Raw genomic sequence first — 15,241 nt, 5'->3', positions numbered from 1 at the left:
ATCTCGCGTCCACAAACCCATCTGTGGGCACCCCTGTCCCTAAATACTTTATTTTCTTCATGTCATAGATTGGTGTAGTTTTATTACATACCGGGTGGCCATAATTAAAGTTACCCAACTCAGAGCCCTCTGTAGCCTGTTTGAGGGATCGTAGAAGATGGCGATAAAAAAAAAATAGTTCAATTTTCCGCCACCAGGTTGAAATGTGGCACTGTACTTCCATGATGGGTTGTAATAATGACGTAAACTTCTCTAATTGGTTATGGATTTGCCTTTACCTTGCAATCTTGCAATAAACGAGAGATAATTTTCTCGCAACTTCCAGCCACTAACAAATGTCTTTCTAATTAATAAATCAGTTAAATCACTTAACGTGATTATTTGTACAACCCATCATGGAAGTACAGCACCACATTTCAACCTGGTGGCGGAAAATTAAACTATTTTTTTATCGCCATCTTCTTCCCCATGGTCTGCAGAGTGGATGCACCAAATTACAGAGATCTACGATGCCTCAAACAGGCTACAGAGGGCTCTGAGTTGGGTAACTTTAATTATGGCCACCCGGTACATTTTAGAAAAATATATAAATGTTGAATTATATATTATTTGAAGGGGAAAATATACCCCCCCCCCAAATCTCGATGGCGCAGTCTGCACCATAATCCCCTCTCTCGTTACCGTTTGGAATATTAAGTACAAACACACACTCATATATATATGCAGGCCTGTAGCACAGCATTCAGAATATAAGAAAAATCTTTCATAATTCTAAATTGAATATTTTTTGATGCGTGAACAGAAATAATGATTACAAATTACAGTTAAGTTCGCCATCAATATATTTTTAAAAACTGAATTAAAATTACAGATGGTGTGGTTGTAACGTTGTAGCCTTGTAATGAAAGGGTCCCGGGATTCGAAACTAGGTGTAGTCACACATGTGCATCAAGTAGACTTAAAAATTCAATTACATTACATTATACAGTTGTCCTTGCAAGTATTAATACTTTGAAAATAGTCACGCTAATTACACAGAGCAGAGAATCAGAAAAATGACGTAACACAATCCAAGATAGAGAAAGTGTCGCTTTTGTATTAACTTTGATTGTAATAATACTACGAAATGGATAATAACAAACAAAATATGTAGATAAGAAACATTGTTTAATTTGTTGAAAAGGGGTATACAGTGCCTGTTTCAAATAAATGTGGTGGCTAAGGTTGACACAAATTATTATCTTTCCAAAGTCGAAAGTTACTGTCTCAGCTAAAGATGTTTCATTCGAAAATTAACCATGTTAGAGTTACTCAGTTTTGGAAAGTAACTCTGCTACAATTCTATAAATAGAACTAACTGTGTGTTATTTTTAGAGCCACTAAAGTAAGGTTGTTATTCTTTCAGTAATGGCCATGAAAAACAAAATTAATTTTCATTAAACTATAGAAACTCCTTGTGTGTATGTAAGAAAATTCGAAGTAATACCAAATACTCTTCTGTACGAAAAAAGGACGTAATATAGTTTCTTCCAAAGACGCACAAAAAAATAACTGAATTTGGTAACTTTTTTACTAAATTATTTGCTCGCTCTTTGGCCAGAATTGATTGATTGATTGAATTAGGTTATTCTACGTCGCTTTTCTGCCACTTTTGGCTAGTCGCGATGATTTGATGAAATTCATGAACACCATGGAGCAGGCCGGGATTCGAACCCGGGACCCTCAGGGTCGTTGCATGCTGGGCTAACATCTCTGTCATAGCGGTAAGCTTTTTTGATCTGAAATACTAAAATGATTATCGCTGATGAAGACTCATTCGTTTTCTGTGTGCACCAAAGCTTGATCAACAGTTGAATTGCGTTTAGAAATAGCATACGAGTAACTTATTTCATCCGTTGCACCACCCTAAGTTTATTTTACGTCGTTTTCATCCACTTTTCTGCCGAGTCCTTGACTTTTCTGCGCTTAATATTTATTGTCCTCCCCTTCCCGTTCCTGTTCGAGGAGACACATTAAAAATGAATTGCAAGAAAAAGTTCAAGGTTGTTTGACTTTGAAGATAAGCTCCTCGCTCGCTGCTTGGTTTTATGTGGAAAATGGCTCGATTTTACAACGATTTTTCTTTCAATCCATTTCTTACGTTCTATGCCGTGTGTACCACTGGCGTACGCAGGACTTTTTCGGGGGGTGGAGGGATTAACTTGTGAACTTGGATGGTGCATAAGTGCATTCAGTGACGCAGACATTTTTTTTTATCTGGTAGGTACAAAACTTACCCAACACCAGGGGCGCCGACTTGTCAAAATTATTGGGGGGGGGGGGGGGGGGCTCTGATCACTGAAATAAATTAATGAATGACTCCCTCCCTCCCTTTTTTAAGTTTTGGCCTCAGTGTTCGGAATCTCGTAAAAGCCCATGAATTCCTCAAAAATATCAAAATTTTTGTTCACAGTTCGAATACAGAATATTAATTGTCCACGGATGGATATGTCACAAGTTTCGTCAACCATAATAGCAAAATATTCCCTACTTTTAATATCTGCTACCACGGAGCGCAAAACAGATCTCCCTAATATATCAATGATCTCGTTCTGAATGTCATGCGAGAGCCATTTGTAGCTCGAACGTCCCATCCACTACCCTAGTCCATGCACATCGTCTTTTGAAACTCTTTTTAGTAAAAGTTTTAACAATACTCATAATTACATACTTAGTATATCGTAATAAGTCATGTGTTTTGCTGTCTCTGGTCATAGCCCCCCCCCCCCCCAAAAGTTGATGGTCTATAACATTTCAAATGTGTATTTAAAGTTAAGTTCATGTGGCACAATTCAGAGTAAACTTTACAAGAGAAGCAAAATAATAGATTAGATCCTCTTAAGCAAAATTATTTGGGGGGCTCCGCCCCCACATCGTTAACATTGGGGGGCTCGAGCCCCATGGAGTCGGCGCCTATGCCCAACACACACCTAACATTTCTCACGAAGGGCCAATTTATGGTGATTTTGTCTCCAAATATACCCTTACAATCCGCTAAATACTAACTTACACCCCCTCAGATGGAAAATTCTAGATAAAGCCCTGGTTATTCTGACCGCGATAGATTGATTGATTGAGTTGGTGTTTTAAGTCCACTTTATGCACAGTAAGGCTAATTGGGACTGGGCCTAGAGTTTAAAGTAACATCCGAACCACTATGTGCTCTACCGGGAATCGAACCCGGGACCCCTTGATTACAAGGCGACGAAGACACTCTGACCGCGAGTCTGCAGCATGCAGGCGATCGTGCAATACCTTGGAAGAGAGATTCACATTTGGGTGTCGTCAGAAAGAGTCTCACCTTACATCCGTCATGTTTCCTCGAGTCTTAATCTGCATTACGATTGGGCCGCCATAAGAGCGGGTGAAAACAGTGGTCCAAATACCCTGGCACATTGTACAGTCACGGACACTGCTGGGTTGTAATGATTCCATTGAAAAGAAACAAGCAAAGGCCGGTTTACGTTTGACAACGTTGCAACAGGGCGCCCACTTCTCAACTGAGATTGCCACCCGCTACCCTCGCAAACAATTGGCAAATGGGAATAACTAGAGTTGACGAGCTGTATCTTTGCGGGTGAACCCTGCCCAAGTCCGGCTGCGCAGTAGCAAGGGGGAGGAGCAACCAGCTGCGCGTGAATATCCTTGCGTTCTGTCCTTGCTGTGGACCACCCAAAGGGCGATTAGGTGGCAACTACATAAACGTATCTCTCTCACACTCTCTGCGGAGTAGCCAAGGCCACCCACAAAGATACAGCTCGTCAACTATAGCAACGAGAGCCGCCAGTTGAAAAGGCGGCCAGTTATTATTGTTGATTCTACACTGATTTTGTCGTCCCACACTCGTGCCTCCGAAATAGGGGCTTAGGGAAGGCATATCCCCCCTTAATCCACAAAACGGTTATTGTCAATTATTGTTAGTAACTCGTGCGAAACAAATATAATGCACATAATAATTGTCAATGGATTTTGTTTAGAAATTCTACGCATATACCTAATTTGAGTCAGAAAAAGAATACCCATGCATACTTTGAAGAGAGCTTTTTTTACGACTGAAGCTAAAAGCAAAGGGTACATTTAGCCCGCAAGTACTCTTTTCTAATGTTGGCTTTCGGCGGCCATCTTGCAAAATGCGACAAATTTTGATTAATTGAGTTATAAATGAGTATATCTGGGAATTGTCAACACATGACTTACACTGCAACTTCACAGTGAAACCTTTTGAAATGTAGTGCGTCGATTAGGAGGGGGGGGGGGCTGTGGTCTAAGGAGGAAAGGCACCAATTTTGTGATCTACCGTAAATTTAGAGGTTTTGATTTGGATATTTCAAAGATGCTAGATAACTTTGACTATTGCAGTTCTGGAAAATTGATCAACAGGTTTCAAAATGGCTGCTGCGAAAAATTAAGGCATTTCACTATTCGAAAAACAAAAACACCAAGAAAAAGTTAATTTTAAAAAAACAGTTATATAGTCAACCTTCTTGTGGATTCGTATATTTGCGTATTATTAAATGTTATTCAGTATGAATTGATGATTGCTGAGTTACCCTTTCCAAACTGGAAATCGACTATCTTTTATGAAATCAAGTTTCTAAATACAGGTTAGTCACATTACTTTCCGATCACCCCTTTCCTGACTTTTGCTTGACGTTTCTTCGCAGGGTGTCTTGACGCATCATGGCCGTACTACGACATCATGAGGAAGGTTCTGGAGCCGGATGATGGGAAGGCGAACAAGAAGAGAGAAGATGTGGTGAAGATTAAGGTGGAGAAGACGTCTTTCGATTGCTCAGAGATCGCCAACGACGGGAAATACGTCCCGCACTCCAACGCAACGACGATTCCAGGTTAGTTATTAAATTTACCACTTTTTTTATAAAAGTTTGGGACAGAAAATTACTAAATCTAACAACACAATAGATATTTAAACTATTGTGACAGATAATTTCTCAGGGAAATACAATTTAATGTATAATTTGTTTGGTAATTACTTTATTTTACTTTAATGAGAGTAACAATAATGGAATAAAACTGATTGATTTTGCAAATAGGCATCAAATGATCATAGCAGGCACCTTTTATCCTCATAAAGATATACATAAAGCAACATGGAGAACTCCAGATGGGAGATCAAGTAACCAGATAGACCATGTAATTTTAGATAGTAAACACAAATCAAGCATTTTAGATGTACGTAGTTTTAGGGGAGGAAATGTAGACACAGATCACTACCTGGTGATTGCTAAGATCAAGAACAGAATATCATGTATACACAAAAGGCAAGAAAGTAAAATCACAAAATATGATATATATAAATTGAAGGAAAAAGACAGAAAGAAAACATATCAGCAAAAGATTACTGACAGACTGAAAAACCTGGAAGATGGCGTGAACAACACCAATCCCAATGAAGAGTGGTGCAAAATACGAGATGTAATAATAAAAGTAGCAGATGAGGAAATAGGGGAAATGAAGAAACAAAACCGTAATGAATGGTTTGACGAGGAGTGCAAGGAGATAACCAAGCAGAAAAATGAAGCATACAGAAATATGATACAAAGTTATTTTACAAGAGCAAAGCTAGAAGTATATAGAGAACTGAGAAGGAAGGAAAAGAAAATACATAAGAGAAAGAAAAAAGAGAGTGTGGAAAGTAAAATGAGACAAGTGGAATCATTTAATGGAAAACGAGAGAGTAGAAGATTCTATAGAACTGTCAATGAAATGAGAGGATTCCAAACTGGAGCATATATATGTAAGGATAAAGACGGACGACTGTTAAGTAATGACCAGGATATTTTAATTAGATGGCAGGAACATTTTAATGAACTTTTGAATGAACAAAACCAGAATGGAAGTGGAATGGAGCAAGAACAGAATCAGTATACGGAAGAAGATCAGAATGTAACAAATCCCCAGCTTAATGAACAGGAAAAGCAGGGACCTAGCCTTGAAGAAGTTAAGAGTGCCATTGAGAAGCTGAAAAACAATAGAGCGCCAGGATCTGACAAAATAACAGCAGAGATGATGAAACTTCACGGAAGGGACTTCTTGAGAAGCATTCAAAATCTACTAGATAAAATATGGAAGGATGAAGAAATCCCATTACAATGGGAAGAAGGTATAATATACCCCATATATAAGAAGGGGGATCGCCTACAAACAGAAAACTATAGAGGCATCAGCAAACTTAACACCGGATACAAAATTCTCTCTAATATACTTTTCCGAAGGCTCTCCCCGTATGTAAATAAAATAATAGGTGACTACCAATGTGGCTTTAGAGAGAGAAAATCGACCTCAGACCACATACATACAATTAGACAGATATGCGCAAAGACAAAAGAATTTGGAATAAATACATATCACCTTTATATAGATTTTAAATCTGCATATGATACCATACGAAGGAACGAGCTGATTGAAGCCATGAGGGAATTCAACATCCCACAGAAATTAGTAAATCTAGTAGAAGAGACTCTAAAAAAAGTGCGATGTAGAGTACAAATAAGAAATCAGCTATCTCAAGAATTCGAAACAAAACAAGGATTGCGTCAAGGAGATGCCCTGCCATGTATGCTATTCAATATTGCACTAGAAAAGGCTGTCAGAGAATCAGGCATAGACACTAGAGGAACTATAATAAACAAGTCAGTGCAAATGATGGCATATGCAGATGATGTGGTTATAATAGCTAGAACAACAAGAGCATTGCGTGAAGCTGTAGCTAATCTCCTTATAGCAGCACAAAAAATGGGGCTTGCAGTAAATGCTGCTAAAACAAAATAGTAGAGCAGTGTCCCCGGTTCCACGCCCGAAAATGAGGCTCGGTGAGGCTCGCAGTGTTGCCAACCCCTTACTCGAAAAAATCACCAAGGTTTTTATCTCGGTCTAACCTAATTTAAAGCAAAAAGCTGGCAATACTGCGAATCTCACCGAGCCTCATTTTCTTGCAGTGTTGCCAGCTCGAGCGAGGCGTAGCCTTTTACGGTGTATGTTAACGGTTTGCTCTCGTAAGGCATGAGCCTTATTTTCTCGCAGTGTTGCTAGCTCACCCCAAGAATATTTCACTATGTGATATTTTACAGGCGAAGCTAACCTACAAATGGGAGTTGGCAACACTGGCAACATCAATTGCGGTTTAGTGTTGCTAACTCACCTCAAGAATATTTTACCATGTGATATTTTACAGGCGAAGCTAACCTACAGAGTAGTACAGTGTCCCCGGTTCCACGCCCGAAAATGGCGCTCGGTGGCGCTCGCAGTGTTGCTAACTCCTCACTTGAAAAAATCACCAAGGTTTTTGTTTTTGGGTCTAACCTAACCTCAAACAAGGAGTTGGCAACGCTTGAGGCTTTCTCGCAGTGTTGCCAACTCACCCCAAGAATATTTCACCATGTGATATTTTACAAGCGAAGCTAACCTACAAATGGGAGTTGGCAACACTGATTAGTGGAGGTAGCCGGGTTCACCAGCATCAATTGGCGATCAGTGTTGCCAACTCACCTCAAGAATATTTCACCATGTGATATTTTACAGGCGAAGCTAACCTACGAATAAGAGTTAGCAATACTAATTAGTGTAATCAGCTTAGTTGAGCGCCATCAATTGGCGATCAGTGTTGCCAACTCACCCCAAGAATATTTCACCATATGATATTTTACAAGCAAAGATAACCTACGAATGGGAGTTGGCAACACTGACTAGTGGAGGTGCACGGGTTGAGTGCCATCAATTGCGGTTCAGTGTTGCCAACTCACCCCAAGAATATTTCACCACATATTATTTTACAGGCGAAGCTAACCTACAAATGGGAATTGGCAACTCTGGCAACATCAATTGCGATTCAATATTGCCAACTCACCTCAAAAATATTTCACCATGTGATATTTTACAGGCGAAGCTAACCTACAAATAGAAGTTGACAACACTGGTAACATCAATTGCGATTCAATGTTGCCAACTTACCTGAAGAATATTTCATCATGTGATATTTTACAGGCGAAGCTAACCTACGAATGGGCAACACTGACTAATAGAAGTGGCCGGGGTTGCGTCCGAATCAGCAGCAGATGTCACCTAGAGCGCTGTTCCATCCGGGGCTCAGCCAATCTCTGTTGTCTGAATTTGCGGTAGACGTGGAGTCGGAGGGAAGAGCAGAGAGGCGCGACAGATGCACGCTTGAACTCACTGTGACGCTGCGCTTGGCAGCCATATTCTAACTTTCACTTTGTACAGACAACATTTACTGATTAGAGGATGTAAAACTCAGTTATATTTTAATATTTTATCGATAATGAATGCAGAAAACGTAAATGATGAAATAGCGTGTTATATTTTTTAATGTGAGTAGTTAGGTGGAAATCATTGTCATGTTTGTTTGCGCCCCAGAGCGCGGTGGGTGAAGTTCGGGCTGACACCTGGCGGGAAAAGTGACAGGTGTACTACAAGGGGACATGCAGATTCGGACGACTTGGACGCGACTTCGAGTGCACGCGAGAGCAACGGGGGAGAACGGGATGGAGCGCTTGCCAATCCGGACACGGCTTTTGTAAACCTCTCTCGGGAACGATGTGCCACACACGCGCGCGCGCGCCTATCGGTAGATTACGTTTCGCGTATTTATTCGTTGTGCTGGCACAGCGTGATGAGTAAATAATGCATTTTCTCATTTTTGAAGTACGAATGCACTTTATCGTAATCTTCTAAGTCCCGGGGACACTAATGTTTGTATATCGTGACTTTTGTAAACCTCTCTCGGGAACGATGTGCCACACACACACACACGTGCACGCGCTGGCGCCTCTTATTATTTCTGTATTATGGCGCAAACACATCTAGAAAAACTACAATTTTGCTCCCTCTCCTCTCTGCGTGTGCTATCAACAATACGTAAGCCTTGGGACGACGAAAATTACACAACGGTGAGCCTCGTCAATACACCTACCTCGCAACATCTGGAGCGTGCAAATACATAAATAGCGGGTCGCTTGGGTGTATACAATTTGTTTTATTTATATTTTGTTTTCAAAGCAAGCGAGATAACCGGAGCATGCAGGCACACAACAGCGAGCTGGGATGGAAGATCATCAGCATATCCGGAGCGTGCAGGTACATAATAGCGAGCTGCTTGGGCGTTAGCGTGGCTTCGCCGGATGCAATACACACGATGCTTAGATTACAACAGGTTGTTAACATTAGCTTTGGGGAAGAATATTCTAGAGAAGATTGTCTCAGAACATTTTCATAGTTTCACACTTCTATTAAATTGGTAGAAAAAATATATTAGTGGGCAATAAAATCTGAAGAAGATTTGTGTCTAGCAAAAATAAGCTAAATAGAATTACACATGCATACAATATTTATTTTTTTCTATCTACAATCATATTTTTCTTATATATTTTTTCAATTTTTTTATAGGGTTGATTAAAGCACATATTTGAAGAAGACAACGCTCTACCACCAACCGATCACATATAAATAAACATACCCAAAAAAAAATGCGCTCCATGAAAAGTTGCCCTGTGTGCAAAACAGCCATATCAAGCAAAAATTTTGCAAGACATTGTCGCACCTGCGTGCCAAGCAAGCATTTGGCTGCCACCGAACTGTGTTCCGGATGCAATAAATACATTACAATTGCATATGTCAAGAAGCATAAGCTTACTTGTCTAAGCAAAAATACATCTGGGGCTCAACCGTCGACCAGCTCAACCAAGAGGAAGGCAGAAGCAGCCTCCATCAATGCACCACCTGCTAAACGCGTCAAGCCTGCGATAAAAGCAGACCGGTCTGCTTTCCGTGGAATATTAGGAGATTACGTTCAATTGTCGGATGGCTTTTGCGATGTTCGTAGCTTTTTAGAGGAGAAGCGAGCAGAAATAGTTTCTATTTTTAGTAATGCACTGGCTACGCACTCCTCCACTAAATTCTACGCATCGCTATGTTGCTGGTACAAGAAGCCTTCTGATGAAATTTACAGCTTCTGCCACAACACCAAGGCGAAGACGTTGCATCTGGCGGATGTCGAAAACCTAGAGGTAATCTACAACAAGTTTGTCGAGGAGCTGCTGGCAAAGCAAGAGGGGCATGAAGCCAAGGGCTCGGGGGGTTCGCTGTGTGGGGAGCCTCACGAACTGCGCGTCAAACTTTCAAAGTTTGTGCCTCTCTTCGCCTCCAGCTACGTCCTCTTACCAGAAGCAATTGCGAAAAAGAATGCCGTCCTGAACATTCAGAACAGAGACGCCAAGTGCTTTCTCTGGTCGGTGCTTGCGGCGTTGCACCCTGTCGACTGGAAAAACCATCCACACCGAGTTAACCACTACCTACCCTACGAGCCAGAGCTGGAAGATGCCATTGCTGGGATCAACTTCCCGGTGGAGGTCTCGGATATTCGCAAGTTCGAGGCCCGTACACACAACCCTCGGTTGGCCATCAACGTTTATGGCCTCACCGAAAACAAAAATGTGGTTTTCCCTATCCGGGTGAGCAACGTAGACGACGATAGTGCGCAGGAAATTCATCTTCTGCTTATCAAGGACGAGACCCACCACCATTACACCCTCATTCGCTCGCTCTCTCGGCTTGTTTCAAGCCAGCTGAGCAAAGACGAACACCACATAGAAGTTTGTCCCAGGTGCTTGTCTATATTTCGTAATCGAGAACGGCAGGATTACCAGCGCATCAGAGGTCGCAACATCGCTGCCGAGAAGCTCGCTCGCCACAAGCTCTACTGCAAAGCCAACGAACCTGGGTTGGCAGACTTGCCCAAACCTGGTGCCGTGGAGTGTTTCCACATGCACGGTGCCATGGTAGAGCACCCCGCTATCATCATCGCGGATTTCGAAGCCTTCCTCAAACCCCTGTCCACTTGCGATCCCGATCCCGAAGTTTCCTCCACCACCCCTTACCAACTCCACGAGGCATCCAGTTTCGCATACGTTGTGGTGCGACGAGATCAACACATCGCGCCCGAGCCCTACGTGTACCGTGGTCCCGACGCAGCCAAACACTTCCTCGAGAGGATGGTTGTGGAAGCCAACGAGATAGGGAAGGTGCTGTTGACCCCCAAGTCTATGCTCCCACTGTCCCCCGATGATCAACGTAGACACGACGAGGCCATCACTTGCCCTGTCTGCGTCGAGGAGTACACCGCCAACAACCGTAAAGTCCATCACCACGATCACTTTAGCGGTAGGTACGTTGGTCCTTGGTGCAACAGATGTAACCTTAAGGCCCAGGACCCGCGCTTCATCCCTGTGTTTTTTCACAACGGCTCGGGGTACGATTTTCACCACCTGATCAAGCATCTTGGGTACGACGACATGCGAATCAACGTCCTGGCACAAAACGAGGAGCGTTACATCAGTGTGAGCAAACTAGTGTCGATCCTGGGAGCAGACTCTACCGTCGAGCTTCGCTTCCTCGACTCCCTGAGGTTCCTCCCGGCCAGCCTCGATGCCCTTGCAGGGAAGCTGAGCAACGAGCAAATGCTCATTACCTCTGCGAATTTTCCAAACTTGGACGCCGGTCTCTTCAGGCGTAAGGGGGTCTACCCCTACGAATACATCACCGACTCTACCAAGTTTGCGGAGACGTCGCTACCTCCCCAGGCGAAGTTCTACAGTCAGCTAAGAGGCTCGAACATCACCGACGAAGAATATCACCACGCCCAGTCCATGTGGCGCGAGCTAGGTTGTCGAACTCTCGGAGACTACCAAGACGCCTACCTCAGACTTGATGTGACGCTCCTCGCCGACGTGTTCCAGACGTTCCGGGCGACTGCAATGAACATCTACCACCTGGATCCCGCCTACTTCTATAGTCTCCCCGGACTGGCGTGGTCAGCCATGTTTCTGGTGACGAAAATCAAGCTGGAACTTCTTTCGGACGTGGACATGATGCTGTTTGTAGAACGTGCCGTGCGGGGTGGAATGGTTCAGGTGTCGCAACGGCACGCGCGCGCCAACAACCATCACATGGCTACTGGCTACGACTCCACCCAACCGTCGAGCTACATCATGCACACGGACGTGAATAACTTGTACGGGCACTCCATGATGCAGCCACTCCCTTTTAGAGGGTTCGAGTGGGCTGACCCTTCCAACTTCAACATTAAAGGTTTCGACGATTCGAAACATGGGTTCTTCGCCGAGGTGGACCTTGAGTTCTCCGAGAAGCTGCAGGATTTGTTCTGCGATCTTCCCCCTGCACCCGAGTTCAAGTGTTCGCCCGATTCCAACCAGAAGAAGCTCGTCATGGATTTTGAATCCAAGAAGAATTACGTCCTGCACTACAAGAATCTCCGGTGGTTGATGCAGCGAGGGGTCACAGTCCACACAGTTCACCGCATCCTCAAGTTCGAGCATTCTCCATGGTTACGTCCATATATCGAGCTCAACACCAAACACCGCACCGCAGCCACGTCCGAGCTTGATAAGGATTTCTTCAAGCTCATGAATAATGCAGTGTTTGGTAAAACCATGGAGAATGTACGGAATCGCGTGGACATAAAATTGGTGACGAGGAAAGAGCGATGTCGTCAGCTTGTTGCAAGTCCATTGTTCAAGTCTCGAACAATCTACAACGAGCAGCTGGCTCTGATTCACATGAGGCAAGGTGTGGTGAAACTCACCAAGCCCATCTACGTTGGAGCCACTGTTCTGGATCTGAGCAAGCTCCACATGTTCGAGACGTACTACGACATATTACGTCCACACTACGGCCACAACATCTCGCTTCTCTACACAGACACAGACAGCTTGGTGTACCACGTTCGCACAGCCGACGCATACGGGGATATAGCCTCAGTTCCAGCTCTTGAAGAGCTCTTCGACACCTCGGGCTATCCCCAGCCGAACCAGTACGACATCCTAGCCCGCAACAAAAAAGTGCCTGGCAAACTCAAAGACGAGAAGGACGGAGATGTGATTCTCGAGTTTGCAGGTCTTCGCGCCAAGGCCTATACCATCAAAGCCGAGGGTGGCGTTACCAAGAAGGCCAAGGGTGTCGGCAGACAGGTGGTTCGGGAGCATCTCACATTCGAGGACTTCGTGGATTGCCTCAAGACCAGGTCGCCGGTTCTAAGAGCAGAACAGCGCATCCAGAGCGTCGACCATGTGTTGACCACCAACAAAGTGAGGAAGATTGCCCTGGATCCCAACGACGACAAGAGGTGTGTTCTCCAATGTGGAATCCACACACTGCCGTGGGGGCACTATCGCTTAGCAGAAAGCAAAACCTGCAACATATGTCCATCTTCAACAGAAGATTCATAAAACAAAACAAAAAAAAAAACAAAAAAAATCATTTTGTTAGTTATTACAAAAAAAAAACACTGACAGTTATTACAAAAAACTTTGACCGTATTCTTAAATAACCAGCATAATATGAATCTTTTTGGTTTCCGAAAACAAGCCAACATGGAGGCTGTACATCGCGCGACGACAGATCATGAATTTCTACCTTCCATGTTAACTAAACTCAACGGTCTACTGATTGTTCACCTTAACAGCATTTGGACGAAATTGGATGACGATGTGGGCAAGATGTTTTACGTCTTCAACAACAATTTACATTTTTACAAAATTCCGATCGATGGAAAACTTCAAATCACCGTGAATCCGGAAAACGTAGGCGAAATCAAAATATCTACCGGCAAGAACATTTTTCGAATCAAGCACGACAAGATGCTTTCTAACATTACGTACGATGTTTCCGCAGGAGATTACCTGTACGTCGAACTCCTAGGAGATTACGACAAACTCATTCCTCTCTTCGTTGAATTACGAATCGTCTATCCTATTATAAATAACCGTTAACCAAAATGCCTAACGACATTTTCGGCAACACTAAGCGTGTAGACCACGCAGAAGAGATTCTTATGTTGGACGTCCGAATTAAAAAGTTGAGGAGCGATTTGATCGCTTTGCAGGAGACCTTAAACAAAAGTTTAGAGTCGGAGATCGCTACGCTCCAAACGCAATGTCTCGACCCTATTTTGAAAATCGATTCCGAACTGAAAACGCTCATAAAAAATTATGTCGACGTACCTTCTTACGACAACGTTCAAAATATACAGTTGAGCGTGGATAAGCTTCAAAATGATTTGGCCAAATTGCAGCAATTTCAATCGAAAAATGAAGATTTGGAAAAATTGAAACTCGAAATCGAAGAACGAACTTCGACAATCGAAAAGAATTTCTCTGAACTTCAAACCGTCGTGAAGGATATTGATGTAGAACGCTTGCATGTTGTTGTTTCCAAATTACAAGAAGAATTCGCCGGCACGTTGGAAGAAATTAAATCCAAGTTACAGACTTTGGAAGATACCATGACAAACCTACCATCGTCAGACGAACTGCAGGTCATCAGCAAAAGCGTCGCGAACATAAAAATTCAATTGGAGGCTTATCAAGATTTCGAACACATTCAAACCACCATCGCTACGCTTCAGGCGTCTCTGGAGTTGATCAACGAAGAAATTAAAAATATTCACGCTGAAGCAAGTACGTTGACGAGCATACAAGACACGTTGAGCACGGTTTAGCAGAAGATCGAATATTTAGAAAATTTGAACGTCGAATCGAACCTTGCTCATTTTCATCACGTACTGGACAACATACAGGGTGACTTGGAATCGTTACGGACGAGCGTACCTTCGAGCGAAGATTTGGAAAAATTGAAAACGGCCGTGACGGCACTATCCGATTCGAGCGACATCAAAAATTCATTGAGCGATCTCGAAAGTAGGGTGGCCAATCTCCCCACCTCCAAAGAATTACACGCTTTGAAAAGGAGCATATCACGTATGCTGAAACGACTGGAAACGGAAACGGCGAACGTGGAACAGATTCGAGACGAACTTGCTTCGCTGGTGTCGACGCTGCCCACTTCGCAGAGCGTCGCCGATCTTCACACGCAGTTTACCGAGATGCGAAGCATCGTGAACGATCTTACCGAGAAGAGCTCGAAATTAAATCAAGTCGAGAACCTTCAGAGTATCGTCGTCAACATCAGAGATCAAGTTGGAGTGCTGGAATCCACGCAGGAATCGACGCTGGCCTCTTTCGGTGCCAAATTGCAAGAACTCAACGAAAACTTCAAGCAGTTGAACGTGGAAGTGAAAATCAAACCGTCATTTTCTACAGTAACGGATACCATCGTCGAACATTTGTTGCCCGTACAAAATACACTGGGA

General features: G+C 43.2%; 1 protein-coding gene and 1 long non-coding RNA gene across 3 annotated transcripts in view; one reads left to right on the top strand and one right to left on the bottom strand.

Annotated features, from left to right (window-relative positions):
• Positions 1-15,241, bottom strand: part of LOC145989200 (uncharacterized) — a 383,184-nt gene that overhangs the window by 207,447 nt on the left and 160,496 nt on the right. The gene's annotated exons all lie outside the window — the stretch shown is intronic.
• Positions 1-15,241, top strand: part of LOC145989198 (uncharacterized) — a 36,955-nt gene that overhangs the window by 3,056 nt on the left and 18,658 nt on the right. Inside the window, exon 2 of the mRNA XM_083124500.1 lies at positions 4,704-4,889. Coding sequence (XP_082980626.1) covers positions 4,704-4,889 — 186 coding nt within the window. The remainder of the gene's footprint in view (positions 1-4,703; positions 4,890-15,241) is intronic.

This window comes from Lepisma saccharinum, chromosome 6, assembly GCF_977018435.1.
Source record: "Lepisma saccharinum chromosome 6, izLepSacc3.1, whole genome shotgun sequence".
Classification (NCBI taxonomy): domain Eukaryota; kingdom Metazoa; phylum Arthropoda; class Insecta; order Zygentoma; family Lepismatidae; genus Lepisma; species Lepisma saccharinum.
This window is presented reverse-complemented; position numbering and strand designations above follow the sequence as displayed.